General features: G+C 33.7%; 1 protein-coding gene across 4 annotated transcripts in view; it reads right to left on the bottom strand.

The window, feature by feature from the left end:
• Positions 1-2044: 2044 nt before the first annotated feature.
• Positions 2045-16021, bottom strand: part of LOC106469404 (semaphorin-5B-like) — a 65793-nt gene continuing 51816 nt past the window's right edge. Inside the window, exons 13-21 of one of the 4 annotated variants that reach the window (XM_022397919.1) lie at positions 12706-12842; positions 11998-12165; positions 11500-11673; positions 9948-10322; positions 9130-9321; positions 7505-7651; positions 4933-5776; positions 4815-4873; positions 2045-4596 (exon numbers count right to left, since the gene is read on the bottom strand). In XM_022397919.1, coding sequence (XP_022253627.1) covers positions 5460-5776; positions 7505-7651; positions 9130-9321; positions 9948-10322; positions 11500-11673; positions 11998-12165; positions 12706-12842 — 1510 coding nt within the window. In that variant the 3' untranslated portion in view covers positions 2045-4596; positions 4815-4873; positions 4933-5459. Of the gene's footprint in view, positions 4656-4814; positions 4874-4932; positions 5777-7504; positions 7652-9129; positions 9322-9947; positions 10323-11499; positions 11674-11997; positions 12166-12705; positions 12843-16021 lie in introns of all 4 variants that reach the window. The other 3 variants (XM_022397918.1, XM_022397920.1, XM_013929894.2) reach the window with 3 other exon arrangements.

The raw sequence follows: 16021 nt of genomic DNA, 5'->3' as shown, positions 1-16021 counted from the left end.
CCAAAAAAAAACAACAACAAACAAACGAAATAAATAGCACCTAGACGACTATTACTATTATGTCGTATTCCAGTCGGCCTATCGAGCGTTGCTGTTGGACGAAAGGCCTTGTCGGCACTAGATATAGCAAATGTAGTGTGGTTGACAAAACATATTTGTCTGTGCTTTTAGTGATACATTCTTAGAGTTAATATCTGTTTTTGTTTCTATATCGCTCTTTTAACAAGATCGTACGGCTATTTGTTGGCTCTGTCACCAAAATAATGGCAGTTTTATTTTGATCACGGTTAGCGGGAACAACACTAGTCTGTAGTTGGCCGTAGGGATTCTTAGAAGGAAATGCTTATGGGAATAACCCATGAGATTTGGAGGATCTCAAAACACTATTAGAAATGAATCTGTAAGGGCCACTGAATACTATCCAGAATACATTATGTTTAGGCTTAAGATGCTAATTGAGAATGATCTAAATGATATTTAATACCTTCTGTCCAAACCTTATGATTCTCAATTTGAGAATGATCTAAATGATATTTAATACCTTCTGTCCAAACCTTATGATTCTCAAGACGAAATGGTTCCGATGAAATTTTGGGTACCCTAAATCGGACAAGTAGTTTTTTTAGGTGTAATAGTTTTCAACAGGACACGAGAACTTTTTATAATGTATCAGTTCTACCACAAATGCATAGTTACGTATGATGTGACTGAAACCGTTACTAATTCAACATTTATATAACTAATTTCTTTTCAGGCACATTGTGCTACCATATTAAGAATTAAAAACACAAAACCCGACGTTTTTTTTTTTTAGCAAAATGAAAGATAAAACTTGTATTATTAGTTAAGCCTACTAGTTTCGGTAACAGATACTAGCCCTGATGATGGTAACTGTGTTACCGAAACTAATCGGTTGTAACTAATAATAAATAAGAGGGGGGGGGGGGAAAACGACAATTGTACGTTTCACAAAAAATTCATTTATTAATAGCCATGAAGATGCCTTTACTGACGAAATCATGATCTTTAATAAATGAAGTTTTTGTGAAACGTACAATTGTCTGTTTTTTTCACCTAAATTCTGCAATTATATGAAGTTTCACTAAGTACCATGGATCAATTAACAGTAAAGTCTTTACGTCGGTTTATGTATTTTTTACTCTTAATTTATATAACTAATTTAGAATATATCTCTAGTCAGGTACATTCAAATATTTTCCCTAAATTCTCAAGCTGTGTTATGCGTGTAGTTTTGACAACACCGAATCCTGAACAAAGTTGAAACGGTCAGCCACTGCCTAGTTCCGAGTGGTACGTGAGGAAAAAGTCTTGGTAGCTCAGGTGAAGAGGACGATGTTTCGAAAAACTTTCCACCCCCCAGTGGCACATCAGTATGTCTACGGACTTACAACGCTAGAATCTGGGTTTCGATACCCGTGGTGGGCAGAGCACAGATAGCCCATTGTGTAGCTTTGTGCTTAATTACAAACAAAACAAAAAACTTTCCTTTTGGGGAACATACCCTGGACCTGAAGACAAAAGTCCTCTACTTAAATCATTTATAAAATGTGCTAATCCTTTTACAAAGGTAAAGTTTACATGCTGGAACTTAATCTTTTTATGTAGGCGTTTCTGTATGGACCTTCTATAGAGGTAATTCATACAAACATGTGATAAAGAATTCGGTGACGAGGAGCCCACTTTGAGACTAATAATGGCTGGAGACAGCTTGAATGGGTAATGAAGAAAAACTTTAATATAAGTTTAACATAACAGCAAATGTACAACGTTTCGACAAGAAAGCTCAGGATATGTATATTATTATAATGGACATAGCACGTATATATGTATCTATCTATGTATATGCTAGTATTATTAAACTATGTACAAAAGCTTCTATACTAATTCCTCAAATGATTTTTGCAAGTGAAAGTTCTTTATGCTGAAGCCCCAAGACCTCTGATCAAACAAAAATAACAAAAGAATCTCTTATAATTTATTCTAACTAAGAAAAAAAAAAAGTTGTTGTCAGTTTGTTTTAACTCCATTGAGTAGTTGTTTTGGAACTCTGGACTTGCATTTACAAAGTATTATGCAAATATTTGTTTTCCGTCATCTTAAAAAAATGGTTCAAAGATAATATTGTATGTTACCATATTTCATATGGTGTTTCAATGAAGAACACCAACATGTATAATTCACACATTAACTATTTAATTGTTAACGATAATTTTAACCAGAAACTTTCAGTTTTCAAAAAAAAATTACAACAACAAAAAACAGTTTATTCAAATCCAAAAATGAAAAGATATGATACATTCTGACATCTGAAATTGACTGATATTCATGATTTTACAAAACGACAGAAGCGTACTCAGCAAAGTTTGAAAATAAGCATATTCTGGTTTTTGCAAATAAGATTTCATTGAATAGTTTTACACTTTCATTACACCTAGATAAAAAATACAATTTTCATTTTTAAAGTATTTTATAACAACAATAATTTACAATAATAACGCAGAATGAGCACTCCTAATATACAAGTTTATTTACAAAATACTTTGTTAGAAGGAACCAAAGTTTCACTACATAACTCCGTCAGCTGAGGATTAAAAATACAAAATCAATCCAATCTAACAAATACATTGAATAATTTTACTGTATTAAGAGAGAAAAATTATTGGTAAGAGTCAAATAAAAAAACAATGTACGTACATGAACATGATAAACATGTATTTCAAGTAGTCCTTACCACAAATCTAAAAAAAAAAAAGAGTCATAAATTAGTTCAAAGTTTGGCACAATGTTGGTAATCTTTCAAAATGATCTTAGGTTAGTAACTCATCACTACAAACAAATAAGATATTGTTATTTTAGTTCATGAATCAATGGAGCACTGCTTTCCTTGGCTTTCATGACATTTTTACAAGCAAAGCTGTTATCAGTCACAGTGGAATTCACTTAAGTCAGCATTTCTCAATCTGTGGTCCAAGGGCTCCCTTCAGGTGGTCCGCGGAAAGATTGCATAATTACAGAAAGGAAGTGGCAGTATAGTGATAAATCCCTTTGCAGTCCACTGAGAAAAAAAAATTCAAGTTGTCCACTGACTGAAGCTATGCCACAACATCCTGTGCAGAAAATAAAATACAAAAACCAGAAAGAACGGTGGTTGCTGATAACCACCATGAGACCACACACACAGTGAGTTATTGGTGTTGATAACTACATAAAATGGTTGCTTTCTTGTATCTAAAAACACAAAGCCTGTATATATATAAAATGTAATAAATATTCAGTCAGTCATGGTTGCCCGAGATACTGCCATCAAGGTACGATGTAAAATAAGGTTATCTCTTTAACTTTATTGGCAGATTAAATCTAGTTCACAACTGCCACCATTTGGAAAGGGGTAGCTCGTATACATTATTTAAATTATAATTATTGCTACAAACAACTCTTCAGGTTTTATATCTTGAATAAGTGTGCACACTTTAATAGTAAGTCAGAAGAGGTTATATTAAATTTTCATATGAAGTAAGAGGACACAATGCACATGATAACGAATACTGGGTAAAGCTACATGAATGTTTCCTCAGCCTATTGAGGTGATACAAGATAAGTGTAAAGAACAAACTCTTTTTAGCTATCCTCATAAGCTATACCTTTTATAATATGTTTGATCTTAACAACAAAATACCTTGATGCTTATACACAACAACGAATGTTTCACTATTGTTGTTCAACCAATATGTTCTTTTTATTGTGTATGAAATTGTTTTTTTTTTGCATTTTGTGGGTAAATCTGAGGAGCACCTTGTTAATTGTTTGACAGTGTTATGTATCTTCACGAGTGTTGAATGCTTATATCTTCCCGAGCATTAAGTGCTTAGTTTGAAATACTTAGCCATAATTTTGTACTCATTTCTGGCATAGCTCTATAGCTGATGGTGGCAATTTGTGGTTGTTGCAGACACTTTTACAGGGGGGAAGGGGGTATTAGAATTATTTCCAACTCCACATTATAAGGTGAATTAATGCAATAAATCTGTAGCAATTCTGTTTCTTTTAATCACCCGTAAGAGCACTATTAGAACAAAACCAATGGCATAGTAAAGCTCAACTAGTCTATCTACAACCAACTATTTTGTTTTTATGAATATTTAAACAAATTTTATTTCGGCTGGATCAAAAAGTAATTGCACGAATATTTATTTACATTAGCTGAGATTTGGTTGTTAGGAGATAATTTCCTTTACAGACCAAATATTTCACTCGAGGTTAGACTGCATGAAATAAAGTGAGAAATAATATATTTTACGTTGGGGAAGTCATTACTACAGAATGTTAGTGGTCAAAACAATTTGATAATTTTCTGAGTGGTCTTTTAATTAAGAACATTCATGCATATGTGGCAATATTTTACCTTGACAACTGGACTGGTATCTAAATAAACCTAAAGAAAATGGTACCATATAAGCCTTGACACCTGGACTTGCATCTGAATGTACACAAAGAGAGTGGTACCATATAAGTCTTGACACCTGGACTTGCATCTGAATGTACACAAAGAGAGTGGTACCATATAAGTCTTGCCACCTCGACTTGCATCTGGATGTACCGAAAGAGAATTAATGGTACCATATAATCCTTGACACCTGGACTTGCATGTATCCAAAGAAAATGGTACCATACAAGCCTTGACACCTGGACTTGCATCTGAATGTACACAAATAGAATGGTACCATATAAGCCTTGACATCTGGACTTGTTGGTACCACTCTCTTTGTGTACATCCAGATCATAAGCCTTAACACCTGGACTTGCATCTGAATGTATCCAAGGAGAATGAATGGTACCATATAAGTCTTGACACCTGGACTTTCATCTGGATGTACCCAAAGAGAATGAATGGTACCACATAAGCCTTAACACCTGGACTTGCATGTACCTAAAGAGAGTGGTATCGTATGAGCCTTGACACCTGGACTTGTATCTGGATGTACACAAAGAAAGTGGTACCATATAAGCTCATATTGGGAACTAACCATTGATAGCAAGAAGTTTCAACTGCAAAAATTCAATATTTTTTCCTTTTAACTCACAGACAAAAGTTGAAAATTAGCATCAAGTGAAGATAAGAATTTGCTTTTGAAACCAGACCTGACACCTGACCTGTGAATTAGTTTAAACATCTGATGAAAGTGTTCTAAAAGTACTTTATATGGCTACTTGGTTTATTATAATGCTACCCATTTGAATGATTTAGGCTTCAGTGTCATGATAAAACTTACTGTCATCATAAGTAAATTATCAACATATGCATGAACATCTCTTGTACTTTCTGACAGGAGCGGCATTACATCTTCATACTGCTACCGGTTTAGAAAACTTCCAGCAACTAAACTCCTACTCAAGTTCTTTTTTTTTATCAATTTAGACAACTACACAATATAAACCTTTCAAAAATTGTGGTCTGCGTGTATAGGTGTCCTAAGTCCTGAATTTCTCTTAACGCTACAATCCCGCAGACAGATTTTCTCTGGTAAACTACCAGGTTCCATGCTATTTGAAGAGTTTTCTGATGGTACATAAACATTACGATTTTCATTCTTCCTTGAATATAATCTTTCTCCATTGCACTGTCTTTTTCTCATGATTAGGTAAGTCACAATAAATGCTGCAAAGACACCTGTTAAGAATGATCCAACGCAAAAACCAACAACTTTGGCTTTTGATATCCCAGAATCCTTTAGTGTCACCTGCAAAATCTGCAGTCCTACAAAACAGTAAGAAAAAAAGTTGTAAGTATTTTTCTAAGATCCAGTAAAACAAACAGTTTTTATTTTTAAACTTTCCTCATTTTTTTTCTTCTTCTTTTCAATCTGGAATATAAATGACAACTAGAATATTAAGACTACTAATAACAATTTGAAACATAAAAAAAATTATGATAATATCAAACATGTCACTTTTAATTGGTTCAGTATAGGGTTCCAAAAAGAACAGTTTGTACAAGTAATTTAACTGCAATTTGTTTATTTTTGTATAACAGAGCCAACTGAGGGTTTAATTCACTTTATAAAAAATTAAATTCTAAGTCTCTTGATGCTCTTGGAACTTTGTTTGTTATGAATTTCGCGCAAAGCTACACGAAGGCTGTCTGCACTAGCCATCCCTAATTTAGCAGTGTACGACTAGAGGGAAGGCAGCTAGTCATCACCACCCACCGCCAACTCTTGGGCTACTCTTTTATCAACGAATAGTGGGATTGACCATCAAATTATAACACCACCACGACTGAAAGGGTGAGCATGTTTGGTGGGATGGGGATTTGAACCCGCGACCCTCAGATTGCGAGTCGAGCGCCCTAACCACCTGGCCGTGCCGGGCCCCCTTGGGACTATCTCATTCATTGTGGACTGTATTTAAACTATGTATTATTGTCTGAAACCACAATTTCCACTGTAACAAGTTTCTGTAAAAGATGATAAGATCAATGTCAGATCATACATATTGACAGATTTTCCATAGATCTTCCACTATACATGATGGATGACAAAAACAATGCTAGATCATATATCATGACAACTTTTTCCACAGATTCTCCAGCATGCATGAATGTCAGTTAACTATATTTAACTTGACCAAAGACACAAAATTTAATAGTAATTGCTTCAGGGAACTTAACAGGTATGTGGTTGAAAAGGATTTCTTCAATTAAATTACACTTTCTCAAATGTTGAGGTGTGGCTGGAAGTTTATACCCCTTTGTCACCTTCAACTTTTTGTTTCATACTGTTAACTGTATCAGGAGAAATGCCCAGCTTTTTGGGTTGGAAGGTTCTCTTTTGTCACCACAGCCTTCATTTTGCAGATGAGAGTTACTCTAGAGTGGACTGGAGGTAGTTTTGGAGCACTGAGGTCTTAAAAGTTCTACTTTGCGTTTTTTTCTTCCCACTATCACGGAAGACTCTTTCAATTGTATCAGGAGATATGCCCAGCTTTTTGGGTTGGAAGGTTCTCTTTTGTCACCACAGCCTTCATTTTGCAGATGAGAGTTACTCTAGAGTGGACTGGAGGTAGTTTTGGAGCACTGCTGTCTTAAAAGTTCTACTTTGCATTTTTTTCTTCCCACTATCACGGAAGACTCTTTCAATTCTCAACTCTAACAGCAACAACTGAATATGAAATAATACCGATAAAAACAGAAATACTATACCAATGTTAATTATGTCTGCAACTTAAACTGTCATTTGAGCAACTACCAACTTTACCTTCCATATACTGTTACTTAAAAATTGATTAACTAAAAATTACTCTAGTGTTGTAATAATAATAATAGCTACACATTTCATTTCTGTAACAAACAAAATGTTGAGTGTTCTACAAAAGTGATTTAAAAGGGATATTTCCTGACTTAAGTGTACAGCATAAACCTTGCCTCTTTTCAATTAGAGATTTTATTTGTTGTAATGAAAATACCCAGAAAAAATAAAGGCCTAACCTGATTGCCCAGGGATACAAAGTCTTGTTTCTTTTGTTCGACCCATGCAGTGTCCAGACTGTGGTGTTATGCCGTTACACCTTCTTTGTCGGTGTTGTTCATTTTTTGGGTCACACAGTGACCAAACAGACCATTCCTTCCATCCATCTGAAATGATTGATGTTTAATCAATTTTCATGCTATTTTATAATCTTGTAAAAGCTCAAAATCTTTAACTAATGACAATGTACATGCAGAGACTAAATGAAAGATATACCAATTTGTTTAGTTTATAGTTTTCATTTACCAGAGTATACTTCAGAAGGCTTAATTCAAAAAAGTCATTTTGCATTCCTCCTCATCAAATGTGCCAAAATCTCAGTTCTGTGGTAATCCTACCACCAGAGTTAGGGAAAAATTGTTCTCATGTAACTGGTAGGTCCAAGGTGTTTAGAAGAGAGGAGGCATAACCTATTACAGTTGAGAATCAAATAGCTTGCTTTAAGTAACGAGAGATTACAAATAGTGGCTACAGAGACAACTTTAGGTTTTATTGGCAAAGTCTAGAGTTTGTGTCCTGCAGCTTCCAGAAGTTCTGCTACCACAGCGTGAGAGTAAATTCTTGAAACAACATTCATGATGTTAGAAAAACACGTGATTCAAGAAGTCTTGATACAAATGAATAAAATCCCTATAACCCTAGCACTTTCGAAAGGTGGACCTTTCTTCTTCAGGGGCAAACTGGGAAACAACTGTCCAAGTTAATAAAGCTTGAAAAATATTGTATTCTCTAAAATTGTATATATCTATTACATATATTGTCAAGAAGAAAATATTTTCCCAACTGTAATAAGTGATAAGAGTAGTCACTTAAAATCTAAAACTCAAAATAGAAATGAAATATATTGGTCAATACATCATTTTATATGCAAGAAAAAAGAACATTAATATATATATATATATATACCACACACACACACATACATACATACATACATATAAACATTAAGTATAAGTTAAAAATAACCATCAGGCAATAGTGACATAAATTCTGACTGAAACTGAAATATAAGTGTATTTATTGTCTGAAATATTGTATATTATATTAATTGTAAGAAATATTCTGGCAGTTGCACAACCTTAATTTATAAATTGATTCCGATTATCAGTAAGTCTAAGTTCATTAAAAACGATCTACTCACAAACGGATCTCTACACGATAACAAGTTCACAATTTTTAAATCCATACCAAATTTTTTATTGATATACGTTTATGTTTAGCAGCATTTATATAGCATTTGTTAATTTTTAAGTAAATCTAAGTAATTATAAATAATTGAAAACTTTTAGAATTATTAAGGTATACAAAGTAGACTTCCTCATGGTTCTGAAATCAATATCTACCAAACTTATATTTCAAGGAAGTGTAGGGATACGCAGAAGACCAATCTAAATTAGAATATTTTCATACCATATCTTAGTGCATGTATTCTGTTTTTGTCAGTTGTTATTCTTTTATCTACAAGTTTAAGGTAGACCTCTCTTATTTAATGTTAATTTCACTGAATTTATTTCAGTAAAGTATAAATTTTTTTTTTTTGTTCAGTAAAAGTATTTTGTTATTTTTTTTGTATAATATTCCTTACCTTTACAATCTTGGACATTACATGGTCTTTCCATACGTTGATCACCTTCGCAGTTTAAACCACTTCGAAAAGGATGCGGAGTCGAACAATTTCGTTCTCGTACCTGAACTCCACCTCCACAAGAGCTACTACAAGATGACCATTCTGACCATTCTAACCATGCTGCCACATCTCCATCATTGTTGATATATGCTTATATGATTATAGAAAGAATGAATTGAAACTATTTATTTAACACGATAGTATAATGTTTCAAATACGAAGTTTAACAATGTCCTGTTTGACATTATATGCTAATATGGAAGTGGAACACAAGTGTGTAATTTGTTAATAATTGTTGGCTTTATATGGTAATCATTCACAAACAAAAAAATAAGACCCTACTACAACAATATTTTCAAGCGTGATCTTTCATAGAAAAAGAGTTTGACTTTTATGCATAACAATGCTCATATCCAGAAGGAAAAATCATAATTAATATCTCTGCAACATTTTGTCTTTGGCTATGATTTAAATGCTGGTATTAGAAAGCTTAGGAAAAATAAGATCTCTTGAAACAATTTTTAAAATTTCTTGCAATACACATATATTTCATTTTATGAGTTTCTAACTATTACACATGCACATTGAAATGTGATACATCAGCTACTAACCACGGTTCTAAAACATTTACTTACAAAATGTAAAATTTCAGCAATTCTTATACCAGAGCATTGCAACATGTAATCCCTTGAGTTATATGTATATTTTATTTCAAGTGAAATTAAGAGAAAGCTTTAGGTTGTCAAATATCAAGAGAGAAAATCTGCAATCCATACCAGGGTCGAAACAAGTTTGGGTGTCATAGAGACAGAACCGTTCTTCTGTTTTCATGTGGCCAATGCGAATCAAATCTTCAGACAGTACACTGGCACGGCAGATGAACCTGAATCTCTGCTCAAAGTAACCATCTTTAGTGTTGTTTAGTCTCAACCAAGGAGACCACCTGCTAACTTTCCTTATCTCATCACATTTCTGTAGGTTACACTCCTGCTTCTGGGTAGCACAACCAATGCACTCAAGTCCACCATTTTTTGGAGAAGGGTTGTTGCATTTTCGATGTCGAACCTGATATCCACCTCCACATTTAACATTACATTCACTCCATGCTGACCATTTGGACCATTTACCGTCAACAGGGGGAACCGAAGGTCCTAATAAAATAGAGATCTCAGACATAAGTAATAAAGAAAAGTTTTGAAGTTTATTTCTAAACTTTACACTTTATAGAAAGGTATATCAAATTTTCACACACACACAAACATACATAAATAAAAACATATTCAAAATCTCTCAGTTTGAAGTATTTTGTTTTATTTGGAAGGTGGTTTGTGGCTTCAACTGATTTTTAGTCTTTTACACTTCCAACTGATATTTTTTGACCAAAAGTATCAAAATTAACAAAACAAAGTTTCATAATAAGATCTTTTGGTCATATGCACAACAAAAACAAACACAATTACTATGATTTTAGAGTATTCACTTCAGTGTTCATTGTTTCAGCATTAGTAAAAGCATTATCCATATCTGTGTCCATGAGTGGGATTTCGGACCAACATGTGGAAGGAAAGGCATTAAAAGAAAGGGACTTAATTATTATGAATATGAGGTGTATTCTATATTCCCCAGAAAACATGGGGACCCAACTGCCCCTTGCTTCCCACCCTCACAATCCCACCTATGCCTGTGTTCATTATTGCGACATTATTAAAAGCAGTAAACATGCCTTAACATAATAATTTTTCCATCTTCTTTTTTTCTTTAAGTTCTTGTTAAACTAGGTTTATTTTTTGCTTACATTTTATTGGCATTCACATTATGAAACAGTTTACGTGCTAGTCCTTCTAATGCTGCAACACACCGAGAATTAGGGAAGAATAAGAACTAGTTAAGATTACAAAATCTTCACAGTAATAAGTATCTAAAAAATATACTTAGAATAAATTAACGGAATTGTTTCACTTAGACAAGTAATATTATCAACAAGTATTGTTAAAGATTTATAACAGTTAAATGACTTAACACACAATATACATAAAAAATACTAACACAGTTTTCAAAATACCGTAAATATTTTCATGTGGTACTGAAGACCAAAAAAACTATATAAATTGACGAGTAAGTTATTAGATTTATGTACAGGTCAGTAGTAAAAATATAATTAGTATCATTCAGTTTTGATATTAAATATTAGCAGATTCATTTGGTTACAGCAGGCTGGTAACTCCCACCTCTCTAATTCTAAACTGAAAATGTTTATCATAGTAGTTATAACAGTTTTGAACTTGGCGAGATTAAAACGAGAAAGATAAAAAAATTTAAAACAAGTACCTGGACAAGGAGGGTTTGTTGAACAGTGGGTATCCTCCATTTCAGGACCAAGACATATCCTTCCTCCATGGGCAGGAGAAGGATTGCCACAATACCTACGCCGTGTTTTCAGAGCTAAACCACAAGACTGAGAACATGCTGACCATGCTGACCATAATGTCCATTGACCATTTTCTACAAATATAAGCAAACTGACATATGTAAAATTTCAGAAAAAAAAAGAAAGAAAAGAAAATGACCTGACATAAGGCAGATGGTACCATATAATTTTAAGGCAACTTATAGGTAAGATAACTATAAATATTTCAGGATTCACGTACTGCCTTCAGTAGGAAATCAAAGCTATGTTGTACTACTACTACTACTACTTGTGGCAACTCCACTTCATTTAACTCATTACACTTCCTTCAAATCTTTCATTTAACAAGAAAATATACAATTCCTTTTGAGATCACAAAGCTAACCTTAGCAGAAACTTCACGAAATACAAAGACTTACGTGTGCAATTTGAAACTTGTATTTTACGTCCACTGCACTGTTCACCGCCATTTTTAGGCGAAGGATTGGTGCAAGTTCTGTCTCGACATAGACACCAATCACTGGAAGGTCCTTTGCCTGACTGTTCGCACTGAAACCACGAAGACCACTGGCTCCACCCACCATGAACTGTAGATAAAATTAACATAAATAGTCTTAAGAAATACAGATATATAGTAATGGATAAACCTGAAAATAAAGCTCATCATTCAAGACACTGTGCTAATAAAAGATTGCTCTTACAAACTGACCTTTAATTATTCTGTTACAAGGGCTTTTCACCGTACTACTGACAGCATTATATTACAAATGATAGCAACTTTCCTACCTTGGTTCCTAGCCTTAAAGTAAGAACTAGTCTTATACAAAGAATTTTAAAAAGTTGCAAGATCTTGAGAGATTTTCACATTACACAATCAAATTCGACATTCATTACATCATAAAAATGAATTCTCTTGCCAAGTTATCCATGGTATATATCCCATATTTTCACATGCTTTTCTCAATTTATGTATCTAAATTTCTGAGAAAAGCATTTTATTAATTAAATTTTAAGTTTAACTTTTTAAATCTATGCTTGTAAAACAAGTAACTTTTTAAGTTTGCTCCATCTCTCCACTTTTAAAATCTGATACCCGACATCCCCTTCTGGGTTGTTTCCTCACTCACCTGGTATAACTTTGTTTGGACAACCTGTTGGAGACTGTTCCCAGAAACTGCTGTGAGGGCTACGATAAGGGGCAGTGGTGCACTGTAACTCATGCCTGTTCCAACCACAGTACGGATCCATGGAATTAAGGCATGAACTGAAAAAAAAAAAAATGCTTAAAAAAAGGAAACAAAAGAAATATGAAACAAGGATGAAATCTAATTATAGTATTTTGGCACTTGCAAGAATGTGGATTGATCTCCTTTGAATGGTTTAGCGTGAGTGTATGAAAAATAACCTTCAGGTCAATGACCTACTAACAAGTTATAAATACTTTGGCAATTGTCTTGTAATTCACTCCTGAGGATGACGTTGTAATGTCAAAACATGTAGAGTCATCAACTTTTTGAAGGCCATAGACAGGCTTAAATAAAATGTTTTTAATCGTGTACCAGTGTACCAGTTTAATGTTGAATATTATTTATGATTTTAAGGATGAAATCTAGTATTACTAGGGAGGCCCGGCATGGTCAGGTGGTTAAGGCACTCGACTCGCAATCTGAGGGTCGAGGGTTCGAATCCCTGTCACACCAAACATGCTCGCCCTTTAAGCCGTGGGGGCATTATAATGTGTCGGTCAATCCCACTATTCGTTGGTAAAATAGTAGCTCAAGAGTTGGCAGTGGGTGGTGATGACTAGCTGCCTTCCCTCTAGTCTTACACTTCTAAATTAGGGACGGCTAGCGCAACTAGCCCTCGTGTAGCTTTGCATGAAATTCAAAAAACACAAACAAACAAACAATTACTGGGGAATATAAAACAAAATTTTAATAATATAATGGCCCCTAAATTGGAAAAACCATCTTTACGTAGACACATAAATACACTCATCTTTAAGGAAATATTAACAAACTGTGACATTATTTGAATTTTCCAAGAGAAAAACAGACAGTACATCATACTACATACGTAATATGCAGTCAGAAACACATGCATATACAGTATACAACCAAAATAACATAACATTTAGTTACTGAAGTATCTTAATTTTTTTTCTCAAATAATTATAAAGTGCACACTCCAAGAGTTTCCAAGACTAGTATTCTGCCTTTAGTTTCCATAAACTTAAATCTCCCATTAGGTGGATACTCATCGAAGCTTTATTCACACTTGAAATGGTTATGACAGAAATCACAAAATTATTTTTATGCAAAAAACGCAAGTTTTTTTGTTTGGTTATTTACAATACAAATACTGTACACACCCATGACTCTCTCTTTAAAGTATATTTGCTGATAACTTCTTGTATTAAACCAATCTCTTTTAATAATAATTAGTACCTGTTTCAAAACCAATGGTGGAATACACAAAAATAGCTTTAAAAAAATGAATTTTCTCCATATGAATTCAGTTATTATAAGCTCCACACAAGCCAAAAACAGAATTATGGAAGTTAATTAAGTAAGATATATGTATTCTTAAATTTTAGTATACTGTTTTTGTATTATGTTATATCCTGTACAAGTAATGTTGTGACTAAGACTTTTATTCACAAAAACGAAAACTGATATGTTTTCAGCCTCAACTACTTGGGTATTCGGCAAAACATTTTTGTTGCTTGTATAAATGGATCTCCACACTCTTTTTAACAGTTAACAAAATAAAAGTAAAGAGTTTTTAACAATGCAAATCAGTAATTAGAATTTACAAAATAACAAATTAAGTATAGATCATGTTTTTTTGTTTAATTTTGTGTGATATTTTTATTACGAAATATTTTACTGTAATTGACTTACCTAAATTCTATGATCCATCAGTTACGCACAGGAAAATAAGAAAACAAGGGTTAATTAAATCTAAGTAATTATCACTTTATCTTACATAAGTGTAGAAGCTTCTGGAAACAGTTGCTGGCATTTAACAAGTTATACAAAAAAACAAAATCCAAAATTATTTCTTTACTGTACATGCCTTCACAACGTAAATAAATTTATTTTACAGAAAAAAAAATGTGTACCATTCAAATACTTGTATTTATTCAACAGCACCACCTTCGACTTATACTATGATGGTACAAAGCAGTATTTTTTTCCTTAAATAAGTTTATATTAGTGGATCCACATTATTTATTTTTAATTATAATACAATTTATTATACTGTTTTTCACTAAAATTACACTCAGATCCTATAACCTGTAAAAAAAATATACCACAGTGCAATGTTACACAAGGGCTATCTGCACATAGACTAATTTTTAACTGACAGACTTGAGGAAGATAGCTAGTCAATAGCACCCACAACCAACTCTTGTGTGACTGAACAGTGGGATTTGATCTAGTGTTTAACGTGGCTTGCAAAAGGTGCCAGTATACAAGTATTTGGATGGAGGGAGGTATATTTGTGTCTTGTATTTATGAGAAAGCAACTAAGGTTGTCTGTTGCCGTCTCTAATTTTGAAATACTGACCTGAATGAAGGCAGCCAGTCAGCAGCAACGTACCTTCCATCAGTCACTCTAAAGGACTTGTTGTCACTCTGATAGAGGTTAAAATGATGGGGAGGATATATTGTGGTATTGTAAACATTCAAACCTGTCTTGTAAGCTCCAGAACCCTACTGAAGTGACAACCTTCCCCTATGTTTGTGGGGATGAGCAGGTTGGTGTTTCTGAGAAATATGGGCAGTGACCTGAGGTGAAACATACTCATGCTATAATTGTAAAGAAACTAAAGCCAAATGTATTTTTGTGTAATGTCAAAGACATTTTTGTACAGGTATGTCATAATGCCATGTTTTTTCTTACTGGTATGAATATCAACACACATACTCCCCACTTTAACCACTGATTTGACAAATATCAACACATACCTCTCCACTTTAACCACTGATTTGACGAATATCAACACGTACCTCCCCACTTTATCCACTGATTTGACGAATATCAACACGTATTTCTCCACTTTAATCACTGATCTGACGAATATCAACACATACCTCTCCACTTTAATCACTGGTTTGACGAATATCAACACATACCTCTCCACTTTAACCACTGATTTGACGAATATCAACACGTACCTCCCCACTTTAACCACTGATTTGACGAATATCAACACATACCTCTTCACTTTAACCACTGATTTGACGAATATCAACATGTACCTCTCCACTTTAATCACTGGTTTGACGAATATCAACACATACCTCTCCACTTTTAACCACTGATTTGACGAATATCAACACATACCTCTCCACTTTAACCACTGATTTGACGAATATCAACACATACCTCCCAACTTTAACCACTGATTTGACGAATATCAACACATACCTCCCA

This window comes from Limulus polyphemus, unplaced genomic scaffold (assembly GCF_000517525.1).
Source record: "Limulus polyphemus unplaced genomic scaffold, Limulus_polyphemus-2.1.2 Scaffold3468, whole genome shotgun sequence".
Lineage (NCBI taxonomy): Eukaryota > Metazoa > Arthropoda > Merostomata > Xiphosura > Limulidae > Limulus > Limulus polyphemus.
Note: the sequence above shows the minus strand (reverse complement) of the source record. Positions and strands in the feature narration are given on the sequence as shown.